At 43.2% G+C, this 17597-nt stretch overlaps 1 protein-coding gene across 1 annotated transcript in view; it reads left to right on the forward strand.

The window, feature by feature from the left end:
* Positions 1 to 429: 429 nt before the first annotated feature.
* The window catches only part of ITGA1 (integrin subunit alpha 1), a 94316-nt gene continuing 77148 nt past the window's right edge, over positions 430 to 17597 (forward strand). Inside the window, exon 1 of the mRNA XM_087715481.1 lies at positions 430 to 660. Coding sequence (XP_087571607.1) covers positions 591 to 660 — 70 coding nt within the window. The 5' untranslated portion in view covers positions 430 to 590. The remainder of the gene's footprint in view (positions 661 to 17597) is intronic.

Genomic DNA, 17597 nt, shown 5'->3' on the forward strand with positions numbered 1-17597 from the left:
AGTGGAATAAAATTCAACCAACCAAGAGCAGTCTGACATTTGAATGCATCTTGAAGTTTTAACACTTTATTCATATAATACAGCTTTGTTTTTTTGAGAAAAAGAACATTTAGAAATGCAATTAAAAAAATAATAATCTGGAGCCGAAAAAGGCGGGTCCCCAAACTTCCTTTTAACTGTATTTGCAGAGGTTGCCTAGTAGCTAAAGATGCCCATTAATTATAAGCACGCAGATATCCCTTTAAGGTTTGCTTTGCTAGCCTGCAGAGTTTAGCCTAAACACTGGCTGTTAAATATCTGACTTTATTTGTACATGTCTCCTGACTTTGAGCTCTTGCTGCATGGGGGTTTCAAAGGCTCAGAGCTTACTTGGGACAACGGAAGGAGGGGGGCTTACTAGAGGAGGGAACCATTCATCTTCATGTGTTGGGGGGGTGCGACTTGGACAACAAACAGGAAATGCCTGCTTCAATTGCAGCGGCTGCTGATACAGAAGGGGACCAGAAGCTGCAGCAAAGTCTTGTGAGCAACAGGATTTCTATTCGTTTCGGCTTGTATTTCCCCATAAGGTTTCCCGTTACACTTTAACCATGGGATTTGGCTCCCTCACTGCCATCTGCAGCATCACACATGTCTTCTTCCCTTGTGTGGGAATAACAGGTATGTTCACCTTTTTCTAATTTATGAAGCTTTCACTGAAGCCAAGTTGTGAACAACCCTTTTTAAAGATTTTCCCAGAATTATGCAATTCAAGCTCTTACTTCTTTCTGCCTGTCTCTTTTGGAGTCAGTTTTTGCTCTGAGTTAAGCTGCCTTTGCAACCTATATGCTTTTAATGCCACCACTTGTGATATCACACCAAAAAAAGTAATGGGGGGGGGAGTTAAGAGAGAGAAGACTGATCTGCAAGTGAATGTTCTCTAGGCAGGTGAGATTACAGTGTGCATCAAGGTAAACTTGTTGATTTCAACTTTGGCTATTACTAAAGGGCCAAGCTAAAGGGAGGGATGAACTTATGCCTAGTTAAGTGCCCAGAAGTAAAATAGTGCATTGTCACTGGGTAAATTGCCAAGAAAACATGTGGTCTTCCCATTTACGGATGTTATGTTCTTGAGGATTTCTTAAAGCAAGCAGTGTGGTGAAATTCAAGTTGTAGCTGGAAGAGAGGAAATTAAAATAGTCATAATTACTTAGAATGTTGTGGTCTAGAGTAGTTTTACTGAAATGCATGGGCAAAGCAGGCAAGGGGGTTTGGGGGGGGGTGGATGTTTCCAAAGGCAGAGAGTAACTTGCAAATTTCTTCCTAAAGGGTAAAGAACTTTTTGTTTTTTTTCTCATATCCTTTATGATTTTTTTCATAAACTTCTATATATTTTATTGATTTTACTGAGCTCATTATATAGTAAGCAGACTCTTTCAATTGTGTTCAACTTGTGGAAGGTCTTTATTTCAGAATGAATATACAGCAGTTATGTTAATGCTTAATTACAGTAATTCAGCTTTCCCAAGTAATTATGATATTCTCCATGCATATATCGCACTATTCTAACTTTCAAAATTATACAGTGATGGTCCGCCCTTGTTGGTATGGTAATTGTGGTAAAGTTGGTTTTATGTTATTATGGTTTTCCATTTCTGAACCCTTGGAAAATGTGATTTTGTACCACCCACGCTTAGTTGAATAAATTACTGTTAAACTTTAACTTGGAGAAAATAAGTACATACAAAAGCTGAAAGGATTGAATCTGCAAGAGTTCTTAATAAGTTCATTGTTCATTATCAGATACATCTCCAAGTTCCTGAAAGAAAGATAGCAATAAGCAAAGCATGGAATATTCCACTTTTTCTGGATAGTTGCAATCCTCTCCTGTGTAGAATTCATGTAATATGTATGTATGTATGTATGTATGTATGTATGTATGTATGTATGTATGTATTAGAGTGTAGACAGTGTATTAACAAGGAAGCTGCCTGATTTTATTGATCTTCAGTTGACTTACTGCATAGACCCCCATCTTCGTTCCCAGTGCAAATGCTGTCTTGGATGCCTCAACACACTCTCTCTCTCTCTCTCTCTCTATGTCTATGTCTATATCTATGTTTATCTATATACTGTATCTTTATCTAACTATCTACCATTATGTAGCATATTTATTTACAACAGGTTTCTGGACAACAAATGTTGTATAACTTATAAGAAAACTAGATATGGGTGGCTGCAGTTGAATGCTCTGCCTGGAAGAGTACCCACCCACCTAGACAGAAAACAAAAGTAAATTGGGGTGATTAGAGGATCACAAGGGACTTCAATTGAAGGGAATAACTTCAATGTTTGTCTCCTTAAAATGTTAGTTTTGTCAGTGAAGTGTGCCTACTGATCCCAAAGAGATTATGTATTCCTAATCCAAACTAACTTTTCAAGAAGCTGCATTTGACATGAGATGACATTATATACATTTTAACTGGTGTATGATCTGGAATATTTCAGTCATTCCTAAAAAAAAACCCACTATTTGAAGCTACCAGCATCAATTATGAATAAATTGTGAATTATGAAGATTTGTTTTTATGTTTTCTCTTCCACTTACCCAGCCACTGTTTTGCCAAGGGTTCGTATATGGGCTTGACATGTATTACTTGGATTGTATTTAATACAACCTCTCTCTGCTTATTTCTACTAGAGTCATCCTGTAGTAAACCTTTTTTCTACATATCCTATATTAACTATGAGTCTGTTAGTCATAGTTAATGGTTAATAGTCTACTACATAGTAATACTAAATAGACATAATTAGTCAACTTTGTAGTCTGGAAATATTTTTTCCAGATTTAACTATTTTGTCAGTGGTTACATTCTGGGGTCACCTCTTTGGGTTACCCACCTTTACCAATGACATCCATCAGTAGACAATACTGTGATTGTCCCTTTGGACTACCAACATTTAGCAGCTGGACTTGTCTTCAACTTTAGATACACTTCCTCCGGGGTATTCTGCATTTATTTCTTTTTTTCCTTCTCACTCATCCATTGCACTTTCTCAAAATGAGCACTATGGTCAATAAACCTTGTTCTTTCTACACTGCTTTGCATAAACTGTGAACATAAAGATTAAGAATCAACCCAATTAAAGTTTCTTTTTTATTTGGATAAATGAGACACTGCCATTAAAAAGCAAATTGTGGGTAGATAAGAGTGAAAGGAATCCAAGGTGGGCTGGACTTAGATCTCTTGTGGGTGGAAAGAACTCATGAGGGATGGTGCATTTGACTCCTCCCTTAGGCTCAGCCAGTCACCTTCTACTATAATGTCTTATTTCCATATTGTTCCAAATTATTCCATACTGTCATTTTTATATCCACTTTCAGAACAGTCTCGGGCATATCTGGAAAGCTTGTTCCTTTTCCATACCATCTTTTAAATCTATATTGACAGACACTTCTAATTCCTGGATTCATTGTTCACAAATATCCTTCACTATGCCCAAAGGTATTTTGCCCCATTCTTATTAGTAATGCAAGTGGTTTTTTTTCCTGGAATCTATAATTCTTTCTGGTTCCCTTTAGTGTCCAATCTTCAAAAACGTATGTTAATTTTTTAAAATAATTCATAACAATAGCATTTCCCATGTGAAGGATTCTTATAATTTCCAAATCTTAACTCCATCTGGACTCCTAGTCCATTTGTAACCTTCCAAAATCAGTAATATAATCACTCTCTTGCTGTTTATTAAAAAATAAAATATGTGAAAGTCGTGTTAAAAATTATTTTAGGAATTGAAGGAAATTCATCCAGTGCTGTAAAAAAAATTTCTTGTTCCAAGTTCTTAATAGCTGAAAAGCAGTTAATAAGCTATTTCCAAAAATGATTAAGAAAGAAAGCATATGAACCATGTGTCCATAAAGACGCCAACTGCAGTTTAGGCAAAGGTGCCATTCCCTTGTCTCGAACGGCTCTAAACGCACTAGGGAGTTGTCTTGTGATCTCCTCACAAGGAGCAAATGTGTAGAGCATTTGTGGACAATCGTAAGTCTTCTCCTTGCAAGAGATGAATCCTGAAGAGCTGGAAGCAATGGTCCATCACTGACTTTTCATTCCACCACAATTATCAGCTCTCTTCTCGGGAAAGCCATCTTCAGTTAGCTGTTTCCTTCCCAGATGTCCAAAATCTTGATCCTGATGTGATTTCCTTAGAACAGGATGGGGCAAAGAAAAGGTCCAGTGTAGTATAAATATTTAGATCTGCTCTGGAGTTTGACATTCAAATTACTCTTGTTCAAGCAGATGTTTTAAAAAGTTGACAGTTCAAGACTATATATTAAGTTAACTTTATTAGATTTCCTGTTTTTATGTGACCAGAAGCAATAACTGTGGGGGGGGGGGGGTTTCCTATGTACGTTCAATTTGAGATTATTGCTAGCATTTTTCATTTGTTGTTGTTGTTGTTTTGTTTTACTTAGGATGTTTACAGAACAATTTCTAATTGTAAGAATATGCTTATATACCCTAAGAAACCTCCTTTTGCTAAAAATAATATAGCAATAGCAATAGCAGTAGACTTATATACCGCTTCATAGGCCTTTCAGGCCTCTCTAAGCGGTTTACAGAGAGTCAGCATATTGCCCCCAACAATCTGGGTCCTCATTTTACCCACCTCGGAAGGATGGAAGGCTGAGTCAACCCTGAGCCGGTGAGATTTGAACCGCTGATTAATATATGCTATGATTAAAAAGCATTAGGAGTCATGCTAAAGCTTGTCCTATCTAGCTTTAGTCTAGCTAGCTCTAGCTTTTCAGAAACTCAGATTCCTTCCTCTCATGACCTGGACAGCTCCAACTCCTTCCCTTCCTACCTATTCCATTCATTATATCCTGAAGATAACTAAATGCATCTTAAACCCCACACTCTAGATCAGGGGTGTCAAACTTGTGTCGTCATGACGGTGTCACGTGGTATATCAGCACTTTTCCCCCCCTTGCTAAATGAGTGGGGACAGGGCCAGTATGTGATGCAACCACAGGCCGCGGGTTTGACACCCCTGCTCTAGGTGTTATTATTAAACCACATGTAGTCAACTGGAAAGAAATTTTTCACACCCACTTCAAGCAAGAAGGAAGGCGGGTGTGAGAATGAAAATGAACACACTCAGAAGAGAAGGACCTAAGACCAACCTGTCCATTCCTGTAACAATACACAAGGATCAACCACATTTGCTGTTGAGAAACAAGGAGTTCTTATATTACAATGTAAGGCCAAGATACATACAATCTGAAGCTGGGGAACTGCTATGTAGAGACTTAAATGCTAAAGTCTGCAGGACCTGGTTTCCTTTCCAGGGTGGTGCTAGAATCTCTGCCTAGTTCCAGTATTGATTTGGGTGAAGCATGATAACAGAACTGATTCTGCTACCAATGAAGCAAGGAAGATTACAACAAAAATTGTATGGATAGAATCTTCTGCTTAGCTTGCATACATGTGTAAATCATTATTATATCATTGAAATACATTCTTTCTCCAATGATCTGCTTCCATGATAATGCCCATATAAACTGTGGAACTTCAGAAAAGTTGCAGTTCTCCAAAGAATGTTGCATTGATAATAACATTAATATAAAGAAAAGGTTAAAGTATTATTCAAGGAAATGTATTAAATGCAGTGGTACTAATTAAAAAAACACTAGAAAATAAAAAGAAACTATTTTTATGATATGTATTAACATATTTTCCTAATATTAATCAAAGTTCCAAACTCGGCACATTCCCATTTCTACGAAAAACTTTAGAACGTAACAAACAAGTATCTAAATGTAGTGACAGTCTCAAAAGGACCACTTTTGTATCTCAATAAAAGTAAAGGTTTCCCTTGCATATGTGCTAGTTGTTCCCGACTCTAGGGGGCAGTGCTTATTTCTATTTCAAAGCCAAAGAGCCAGCGCTGTCCAAAGACGTCTCTATGGTCATGTGCCCGACATGACTAAATGCCGAAGGAACACGGAACGTTGTTCCTTCCCACCAAAGGCGGTTCTTATTTTTTCTACTTGCATTTTTACATGCTTTCGAACTGCTAGGTTAGCAGAAGCTGGGACAAGTAACAGGAGTTCACTCCATTATGTGGCACTAGGGATTCAAAACATTGAACTGCCGACCTTTCTGATTGTCAAGCTCAGCATCTTAGCACTGAGCCACCGTGTCTCCTTTAGATCTCAATAACTTAGCATAATACATTGTTGTATATTGGTCAGTTAATGAGATAGGAAACCATATACATTTGCTAAATAAAATAATATAAATAAAAATAAACATTGTGCCAAGTAGCACCTTAAATATCCACAGCTTTAGAGTAGAAATGACTCGCTTGCAGATCTTGGGCTGAAATCAACCTGTCTCAATGAATTTTACCATTCCTGCCATCTCTAACACTTGGTAAGAAATTACTAAATTTCAGAGATACTATTTTTCCCCAAAGATTTGATAGATAGATAGATAGATAGATAGATAGATAGATAGATAGATAGATAGATAGATAGACAGACAGACAGACAGACAGACAGAGATAGAAATATATAGATATACATACATACATACATACATACATACATACATACATACATACATACGAATATAAATTTTGTTTATATTCCTTCCTACTTGGACCAAAAGGAGACTTCATCTCCTTATTTCACTTCATCACAACTATACCTCCTGCAGCCTCAAAGTCTGACTAGAATGAAGTGTAGTCCTAAACGAAAAATAGGTTGATCATCTCTTATGCAAAGGCTAAAGATCTTTATCTAAATATTAAAATATCGTGCATCAAAACTGCAAAAAGATGCCAATCCATGCAAACCTTTCAATCCCAGAATAATATGAACATACATAAAAGCTAGATGGGCAACAAGAAAAAAACTTCGACAGTTACAAACAGCACCTTACAATATTCTAAGTATGTTCTAAACAAGGAGAAACCACAGTTGTAAATCAGTTTCTCAAAGTGTGCAGCTAGCACACCACGCAGCTTCTGCAAATATGCTCCTTGCCATTCTTGTCTCTGGAACCAAGGGTCAAGCATATTTGTAGAAAGCTGAATAAACAAGTTTAATGACCAAGTATAGGCCTGAAATATACCCTGCATTCCAAACTTTTCTTCCTCTAAACAATTGACTATAAATGTCAAGGATCAAATACTCTATCTTTTCCATTGCAACTTTTGAAGTAGCTTAAGACAAGACATTATGAAATGTTATCATATTCAGATCTGATTAAGCCAATAAGGTTGTATTAAACCTACATCTGTGACCAAATTCTGCTTCCAAGCATAATCCATTGTCATTTTTATAAGGTCAACATGATAGCAAAACAACTACTTTGTGCTGGCATTCCCAGGCATTCAAATTCTCTGAAGTTTTGTTTTACTCTAGAACAGGGGTGTCAAACTCGATTTCACTGAGGGCTACATCAGGGTTTTGTTTGACCTCAGGTGGCCAGGATGGATGTATCCAGCTTGACGTCACTCATGTCGGAGGCGTCTGTGGTGGCTTAAGTGCTCTACCAGCGAAAACAGGCTCACGAACTCCGTTCTCGACTGTGACAGCATCCTGCTGTCCTCTGCCATCGAAAATGGAAGTTTGTGGGCTGTGTGTGCACCCCCCAAACTCTTGTTTTCATTCACAGAGGGGGGCAGGATGCCATCGCAGTTGAAAATGGAACCTGGGAGGACCGCACACAGCCTCCCGAGCTCAGTTTTTGCTGGCAGAGGCATCTCGGGCCAGTCCTTCACTGTTTCCAGGGCGGCCCCACGGGCCACATCTAAGCACCCCATGGGCTGGATCCAGCCTGCACACCCCTGCTGTAGACTTACCATCTCAAATAATACCTTTCGCAGAAGTTATTTGAAGAAGCAGCCTAATGGTCAACGCTCTCTACTGAAATAATATTTTTTTTTAAAAAATGCTGTAGTTAATATGTCTCAGTGTGAACTACACTATGCATAACAGATTTCTATGAAATGCCACCATCTCTTCTAATCATGCTACTTAGAACTATTTTTCCCTATTAATCAAATAATTTCTATTTCAATGCCAAGGTAAATAATAGCTTTGGACTTTGGGGGTATTATTCCCCCCAAAAAAGTAAGAAGTCTATCTAAATTAACACCCAGTCTCTCTAGCAGCAGAAATAGAGAGCGTCCTCCAAGTACATAATCAAATTTGGCCTTTCATGTACTCCAACCGATAGTAGATTATAATTAGCTGGAGTATTTTTTATTGTTCTTGGAAACTAAGCTCAGTTAGTATTTTCTTCATGACTTTCTTTTTTACTATGTTAAGAATGAAAAATTATGGATTTGTATATGTAGAACCATCTTTCTGGTGGATTGAAAAAATATTAATGAAATAAAAGAAATGTATATATTTGGTGGTTTTGAGTCAATCTTGTCTCCAGGCAACTGCCTGGACAAGTCCCTGCAGTTTCTTTAGCAAGGCTTTTCAGAAGTGGCTTGCCATTGCCTTCTTCCTAAGGCTGAGAGAAAGTGAGTGTCTCTCAGTTGGTGTTGTGTTTAAGGCAGCACTAGGACTCATGGTCCCTTGGTTTGTAGTCTGATGTCTTAATCACTGCATCCAACTGGCTCTCAAATTTACTATGAAATCTACCAAATCTATCAGAAATTTACTGGGGGGGGATGGGACTGTAGTATGTTAAAACAGCCAAAACTATCTTTAAATATTTTAGTACATATTTCAAAGGTAATGGGGCAACAAGGAAAATGTTAAAAATTCTCATAAATTGAAAATTGCAATATAACAATGATTTTAATATATTTCGTAATTAATTCTTTAATTCTTTGCAAACCATTCTTTTTATATCTTTTTGCCCAACTGGGGTGGTTCAGAAAACCCCAATTTGCATAAAATGATTTCCAGACTGTTTTCTGAACAGATTACAACATACTTGTTAAAAGAAAACAAATGCTGAATTATATAATCTAGATCACTGATATTTTACTTAAGTAGCCTCACTCTTTTCTCTTCGCTTAAACTAGTGGGCTTACAAATTTAGATGAATTTCAGTGGTCTTTGCCAAAGAAATGCTCTTAGGACAACCAATTTGAATAATAAATGAATGATACTTTGCATTAGGATTCACAAACATTTATCAAATGCAATTAACAGTGACCCCAAATTCCGAGAATGCAAGATGTGATGTAATGTCCATTTGCAGACTTTTTCATTCCAACACAAAGGGGAGTAGGAATATCTGAAATTTTAAAAATATGTTCTAAAGAATCAGCGATAAACATTCACTGAAAAGAAAGCAATCTTTGAAAGTTGTTTCCAGCACCCAGTCTAGCCTCCAGAATGCACTTTATTTTTCTGAGCTTTTATGTGATTTTTTTTTCTTATTCTAAATCACTAGGTTACTGCCATTCGTTATTTCTATATTCTCAAAAGGCTTTTAGAATATATGTAGGGTCCAGAAAAATTCAAATGTTTCTGGGGCCTACATACAGACAGGAAACCATGTTATGAAATGATGTACCATAATTGCACTAGTGCCAATTGGCACCATATGCCCATTTCAGAATCCAATATGTAAAGACACACCATAAAGACAAAAATGCATGGTTAGTAGTAAAAGTATTAATATTAATCTAAATGTTTACTTGTGACAAATGCACAGCACATAAAAAGAGATAATGCCAGAGTTCAAGAATATTTAGTAACAGCTAATGCTCCAGGGGTTTTCTACCACAGGCATGATTTGGTACCATGCACAGCAATACTGATCTTAACTCTGCTTCCTCAAAGTATTATATAATAGAAATTCTGGGTGCTTTTCTCTCTTTTCCTCTTCATACAAACAGACTCAGATCACACCTTTCCTCTATATCCATAACTTCCTGAACAATTACGTTATCCCACAGAAGAATAACAAAGGCTTGTAGCTTTCTAACAAAAAACACAAGCGCTTTCTTCCTGTAATATGCAATCTGATTTCAGGAGTTGAATGCTTGTTCTTGGACGTTTTCAATTTCCTGCTTCAAGAGACTAAGAAGGAATTCATGTATATTTCTTGTTTCTGAGTGTTCTGAAGTAATCCAATAGAAACGTAGCAAGACGAAGCAACCAATGAAAAGTCTAAGTTCCCAATGATAGCAAAAGTAATTCTAAACACCACTGTCATTATGTATCATTCGGATGAGACTTTTGATAAATAAAGTCACAGAAATAATGCCCAGTACATTTCCCGTAATATACAGTCTTGGTTTTCAATAAACCCTGGTATTGTAAATCATCTTTGGAATATTAGAACTATGTAAGGAATCAAGGTCAACAAGCTAAGTACATTTATGGAATCGTAATCCAACACATTCCGGTTGCTACACAATGCCCGTGTAAGGCTTTCCAGAGTGAAGGCTTGTAGAAAAAGCACTACCGTATTTTCACCCATATAACCCGCGGGTTATATGCGTTTTTTACATGCACAGCGCCCCCCTGCGGGGTATAAAAGTGGGCGGGGTATACGCAAAATATTTTACACAGATTAACTACCGGTAAAGGGAGAGCTTGGGACCACCACTTTCCTCGCGGCAGTGGGCTGGCTCGGCGGCTCGGGCTCCTTTTCTCCCTTTTCCTGCTTGGGTTTCGGGACGCCTTCGTGAAAACCCCACCCCTGGCTATGGGCGAAGCGACCAGGAAGAAGCAGGAGGTGAGAGGAAGCCCGGATTCTGCAGCCCCTCGCCTTCTCTGGGCTAGGAAGTCCGGCAGGAAGGGAAGGGTAGCAGGCGGCGGCGCGGCTGTGGCTCCGTTTTCACACACACACACACACACCTCCCTTCTTCTGCTTTGCTCTGTGAAAGGGCTTCACTGCCGAAGCATTTTGGTTTTAAAAAAAAAAACACCGTCCCTTTCTCTCTCCAGTTAACAGGGCCAACCCAAGTGGTGCATTTTATCTGGGAGACGCCACGCAACGAGGGAATCTCCTTTTGGGGGGGGTGTGAGACGCTGACAGAAAAAGGGCAAGCAGTGGCCGTGTGAGGCGGCCTTGAGAGCTCCAAACGACCTACCATACTGGCTGGCGAGGTTAGTTCTCTAAAGGCCGTTGAAACCTCCGGGGAAACCCCTTTTTCCGCCCTCGGAGCCCCCGGTGCTTCCTCAACCCCCCCACACTTTTTCCTCTTTGGTTCACCCCACCCCCGCCCTCAAGGGCCCGGGACTCTGGGAAAGTGTGCAGCTGGGGGGCTGGGGAGGAGAGAGCGTCTACCGTTCCTCACGGGAGGCACTTCGAGCCCCACCGTATCTGAGAGGCTCTTAGTCGTCGTGTGGGAGAGGAGAGAAAGGTTAAAATGTTTTTGAAACATAAAAAGAATCCTTTGTGGGCAAACTTAAAGCTGCTGGGCTGCACGGACTTGCTGTAAATTGAGGGCATGTTTTGCCTTTATTTATTTTGCCGCCTCCCCTTCCCTTCCTCGGAGGGGAACGCTCGGAGCAAAAGGGACCCCCGCCTCGTTAAAGCCGCATCCGACACTTCACCTACAAACGATCCCGATTCTCCCGCGTCCTTCCTTCCTTCCCTCCCTTCAATGTACCGTACTCTTCCTATAAAGAGAAGGGAAGCGTGAACAAACTCCGGGCAGGAGATGGGCTCGCGTAGAGGTACCAGAAGTTTAACCGTTTCACCTAAGCCACAGCTCGTCCTCTCTTGGGACAGCCTTCCGCCGACATTAAAACGATGCGTGAACTTGCAAACAACTGTGGCAGGCACGGAAGGGAGGGAGGGAGCGAAAAAAGAAGCGAGAAACGGATATTTTCTCCCTCTCGTGAAGGGGGGAGGATCTGGTGCTTTCCGGCTCGGGCTCCTTTTCTCCCTTTTCCTGCTTGGGTTTCGGGACGCCTTCGTGAAAACCCCACCCCTGGCTATGGGCGAAGCGACCAGGAAGAAGCAGGAGGTGGGAGGAAGCCCGGATTCTGCAGCCCCTCGCCTTCTCTGAGCTTGGAAGTCCGGCAGGAAGGGAAGGGGAGCAGGCGGCGGCGCGGCCGTGGCTCCATTTTCACACACACACACACACACCTCCCTTCTTCTGCTTTGCTCTGTGAAAGGGCTTCACTGCTGAAGCATTTTGGTTTACAAAAAAAAACACCGTCCCTTTCTCTCTCCAGTTAACAGGGCCAACCCAAGTGGTGCATTTTATCTGGGAGACGACACACACACACACACACACACACACACACACACACACACACACGACACGTGCGGCAGGAGGAGCGGCGTCCTCCGCGCTCTCGGCTGCCACAAACGCCACGCAACGAGGGAATCTCCTTTTGGGGGGGGGCAAAGCAGGGCAGTTTCTCGCCGTTCTGCGAAGCTGGGAAAGGATGCGGGAGTTTCCTTCTTCTTCCTGCCCCCCTCCGTCTCCCCGCTGCCACCTTTCAGTCTCCCCAGCCTCGTCCGGGAGAAGCGGCTTGGTGGCGTCTTCCTTTCGTACCCCGGTGCGCCTCCCTCACCACCGCAAGTCGGCTTTTGCCCCCCCCACCCAAATAATAATACTAAATAAGCAGGTGCGCCGCTTGGGCTGGCTTGGCTTCTCGGTTAGATAAGACCAGCCGGTGCCCCCCCCTTTTTTTTGCCGGTTTATTTCGTCGTCATCCGCCAACCCCAGAAATCCGTGCAGTTCGAAAGCTGAGCGAGGCGAACGACCCCGGTGAGGGTAGCAGTAGCGTCTGAAGAAGAAGCCTCCCCTTCGCAAAGGCTCTTCGGCTTCAGGCAGCCAGCGGCTTCCCCGGGCTGCCTCGATGGGCACTGGCGAAGGGGCGAGAGAACTGCTTTCTGGTGCTTTCTCCGCTCCTTTGTTATTTTTTTGCTCCCTTCTGGCAGGCGAGAGAGCATCTACCGTTCCTCACGGGAGGCACCGCCGTATCTGAGAGGCTCTTAGTCGCCGAGCGGAGAAAGCACCAGAAGGGAGCAAAAAAATAACAACGGATTTCTCCCTCTCGTGAAGGGGGGCGGGATCTGGTGCTTTCTCCGCTCCTTTGTTATTTTTTTGCTCCCTTCTGGCAGGCGAGAGGCTCTTAGTCGCCAAGCGGAGAAAGCACCAGATCCTCCCCCCTTCACGAGAGGGAGAAATCCGTTGTTATTTTTTTGCTCCCTTCTGGCGAAGAGCCTCTCAGATACGGCGGTGGCTCCCGTGAGGAACGGTAGATGCTCTCTCGCCTGCCAGAAGGGAGCAAAAAAATAACAAAGGAGCGGAGAAAGCACCAGATCCCTCCCCCCTTCGCCGTTTCTGGCTTTTTTTGCTCCCTTCTGGCGAAGGGGGGAGGGATCTGGTGCTTGGCAGAGACGGGTCCTTTGCGGGCGTACCTCGGCCAGCTTGCAAGCCGTCCACGCAGCTTTGGCACCCGCGCAAACCCAAGATTACAGCCGGCAATCCAGCCACAACCAACCTCCCCACCCTCGAAGGGAAGGAAGCTCGGGGGAAAGCGAGCCGCCTGCAGTTCTCTCGCCCCTTCGCCAGTGCCCATCGAGGCAGCCCGGGGAAGCCACTGGCTGCCTGAAGCCGAAGAGCCTTTGCGAAGGGGAGGCTTCTTCTTCAGACGCTACTGCTACCCTCACCGGGGTCGTTCGCCTCGCTCAGCTTTCGAACTGCACGGATTTCTGGGGTTGGCGGATGACGACGAAATAAACCGGCAAAAAAAGGGGGGGGCACCGGCTGGTCTTATCTAACCGAGAAGCCAAGCCAGCCCAAGCGGCGCACCTGCTTATTTAGTATTATTATTTGGGGGGGGGGGGAAAGGCGACTTGCGGTGGCGAGGGAGGCGCACCGGGGTACGAAAGGAAGACGCCACCAAGCCGCTTCTCCCGGACGAGGCTGGGGAGACTGAAAGGTGGCAGCGGGGAGACGGAGGGGGGCAGGAAGAAGAAGGAAACTCCCGCATCCTTTCCCAGCTTCGCAGAACGGCGAGAAACTGCCCTGCTTTGCCCCCCCCCAAGGAGATTCCCTCGTTGCGTGGCGTTTGTGGCAGCCGAGAGCGCGGAGGACGCCGCTCCTCCTGCCGCACATGTCGTGTGTGTGTGTGTGTGTGTGTGTCGTCTCCCAGATAAAATGCACCACTTGGGTTGGCCCTGTTAACTGGAGAGAGAAAGGGACGGTGTTTTTTTTTTTAAAACCAAAATGCTTCGGCAGTGAAGCCCTTTCACAGAGCAAAGCAGAAGAAGGGAGGTGTGTGTGTGTGTGTGTGAAAATGGAGCCACGGCCGCGCCGCCGCCTGCTCCCCTTCCCTTCCTGCCGGACTTCCAAGCCCAGAGAAGGCGAGGGGCTGCAGAATCCGGGCTTCCTCCCACCTCCTGCTTCTTCCTGGTCGCTTCGCCCATAGCCAGGGGTGGGGTTTTCACGAAGGCGTCCCGAAACCCAAGCAGGAAAAGGGAGAAAAGGAGCCCGAGCCGGAAAGCACCAGATCCTCCCCCCTTCACGAGAGGGAGAAAATATCCGTTTCTCGCTTCTTTTTTCGCTCCCTCCCTCCCTTCCGTGCCTGCCACAGTTGTTCGCAAGTTCACGCATCGTTTTAATGTCGGCGGAAGGCTGTCCCAAGAGAGGACGAGCTGTGGCTTAGGTGAAACGGTTAAACTTCTGGTACCTCTACGCGAGCCCATCTGCTGCCCGGAATTTGTTCACGCTTCCCTTCTCTTTATAGGAAGAGTACGGTACATTGAAGGGAGGGAAGGAAGGAAGGACGCGGGAGAATCGGGATCGTTTGTAGGTGAAGCGTCGGATGCGGCTTTAACGAGGCGGGGGTCCCTTTTGCTCCGAGCGTTCCCCTCCGAGGAAGGGAAGGGGAGGCGGCAAAATAAATAAAGGCAAAACATGCCCTCAATTTACAGCAAGCCCGTGCAGCCCAGCAGCTTTAAGTTTGCCCACAAAGGATTCTTTTTATGTTTCAAAAACATTTTAACCTTTCTCTCCTCTCCCACACGACGACTAAGAGCCTCTCAGATACGGTGGGGCTCGAAGTGCCTCCCGTGAGGAACGGTAGACGCTCTCTCCTCCCCAGCCCCCCAGCTGCACACTTTCCCAGAGTCCCGGGCCCTTGAGGGCGGGGGTGGGGTGAACCAAAGAGGAAAAAGTGTGGGGGGGTTGAGGAAGCACCGGGGGCTCCGAGGGCGGAAAAAGGGGTTTCCCCGGAGGTTTCAACGGCCTTTAGAGAACTAACCTCGCCAGCCAGTACGGTAGGTCGTTTGGAGCTCTCTCAAGGCCGCCTCACACGGCCACTGCTTGCCCTTTTTCTGTCAGCATCTCACCCCCCCCCCAAAAGGAGATTCCCTCGTTGCGTGGCGTCTCCCAGATAAAATGCACCACTTGGGTTGGCCCTGTTAACTGGAGAGAGAAAGGGACGGTGTTTTTTTTTTTAAACCAAAATGCTTCGGCAGTGAAGCCCTTTCACAGAGCAAAGCAGAAGAAGGGAGGGGTGTGTGTGTGTGTGTGAAAACGGAGCCACAGCCGCGCCGCCGCCTCCTCCCCTTCCCTTCCTGCTTCCAAGCCCAGAGAAGGCGAGGGGCTGCAGAATCTGGGCTTCCTCTCACCTCCTGCTTCTTCCTGGTCACTTCGCCCATAGCCAGGGGTGGGGTTTTCACGAAGGCGTCCCGAAACCCAAGCATTTTTTTTCTATTGAATTTCAAGATCTCTCCCTTGAGTTGAGTTCCTCCAACCCCTCCCCAGCTCGCCCAGGCTTTCTCCTCCGATTGGTTTTAATGGGTAGGTCCGATGGAATAGCGCTAATGTAATGTTTGCCGACGGCTTACTCGTTGCGGGTTATATAAGTGGGCGGGGTATACGGGAAACATTTTACACGATCTTGAAAATCTTCAGGTTATTCACGTGGGCGGATTATTTGCGTGGGCGGGTTATATGGGTGAAAATACGGTAAACGCATTGGTAGCAACTGGCCAAAGTAATAAGAACAGCATTTAGTTGATTTCATATAATGTACCGCCCTTACTGCTAAAACAACTTTTTCACATATTAGGTAAATATTAAAAATGTAACAACAGAACACTTCAAATAACTTTCCGACCAGATGGGGGGAAAAAAAACATCTACTGTCATGAAATATCCTGAAAGTACAGAATGCTATAAGATTTTGTTGGCACCATCCTTTTATACAAAGACTAGTAAAAACTGAACCTAAAAATTTGTATATAACTACTAGTGATTGATATGATTTATATGAAAACCAAATTCAAAGGTTTTCAAGATTCATTCATCTTAACAAAGTTACATGAAAATGTAAGTGCAAACAGTATTTATATATACTTATTTCTTTTTCATATATTTCTATACTCAATTATCATGCTCTCGTCCTAGAGATTACCTCATATTGTATTACTGAAAAATATATACATTGCAATGGCATGGACACTATTAATTATAGGTTTTAATTGTGGATCCTGCTCTGTTACATAAAGGGGAAGGGCAATGAATCACCATTAATTTCTTCTGGAAGTCAGAAGCCACAACCAACAGAACCACATAAAAGCAATGTATGAATAATTGGAAATTGAAGGCATTCCATTATTCGAATGGCATAAAGGCCTTTTTTCCCCTCTTAAATTAAAAACATGGTGGATCCGTTTCCTCTGTAATGACTTTTCTTCCTGTACATACATAAGGAATAATAGCGTTGAATATCAGTGAGCTATTTATAGAAAATCCACGCTTACTTTCCGTGACTAGTTTCCAGTTTAAAGCAACTAACACATAAAAAATGCACCACCCTTGTGCTGTGGTAGAGAAGATGACTTTCAATTTCCATCTGAGCATAGCAGGAGAGTTAAGAGTTATGTGACTGACGGGATGTCTGATTAGTTTAAAATTATTTTCTTAGAAATATGCTCCTTCCAATGAATACCAACCACCAACTTCCATTTGGGCCGTAAGCAGTACTGCACCCTGACCAATAAGGAAATAAGCTTTATTATTAAACTAAGTTCCACAAGCAATTAAATGATCATTTAATCCAGTGGTGAAATTTAATTTTTTTTACTACCGGCTTTGTAGGTGTGGTATAGCTTTGTGGGCATGGCTTGGTGGGTGTGGCAGGAGAAGGATACTGCAAAATATCCATTTCCTCCCCACTCTGGGGTCAGCTAGATGTGGGATTTGCCAGTTCTCCAAACTACTCAATATTTCCGCTACTGGTTCTCCAGAACCTGCTGGATTTCACTCCTGATTTAATCCCACCCCTATCCAACATTTCTCACTGAATCTCATCCCAACATGTATATTGCTCCTCAAAGCACTTGAGCCCCGTTAATAAAAACGGGTGAGAAAAGAGTGAGGCTTCGAATATTGAAATAATTCTATGTTGCATTTTAAAAGATTGTTTTTATTGCACTGAGCCTCTCCACGCATTGGCCAGCTGGTCTTTAAAACGGAAATGAACCTCAGTGCATAAAATGCCTGAAACCCTGGCCCAGTATAAGCTGTTCACGGATCTCGCCAACTCCCAACCTGGTTAAGTATCCCTTAAAGAAGCCCGTTACCGTATGAGCCGAAGCGAGCCCTGGAAAATGGGGGGGGGGGGCAGTTAAATAAACGAGGCTTAAGCTTTT

The sequence above is a fragment of the Thamnophis sirtalis genome, unplaced genomic scaffold, assembly GCF_051295495.1.
Source record: "Thamnophis sirtalis isolate CommonGarterSnake01/CBP01778 unplaced genomic scaffold, rThaSir2_p1.2 scaffold_5, whole genome shotgun sequence".
In the NCBI taxonomy this organism is placed as follows: Eukaryota; Metazoa; Chordata; class Lepidosauria; order Squamata; family Natricidae; genus Thamnophis; species Thamnophis sirtalis.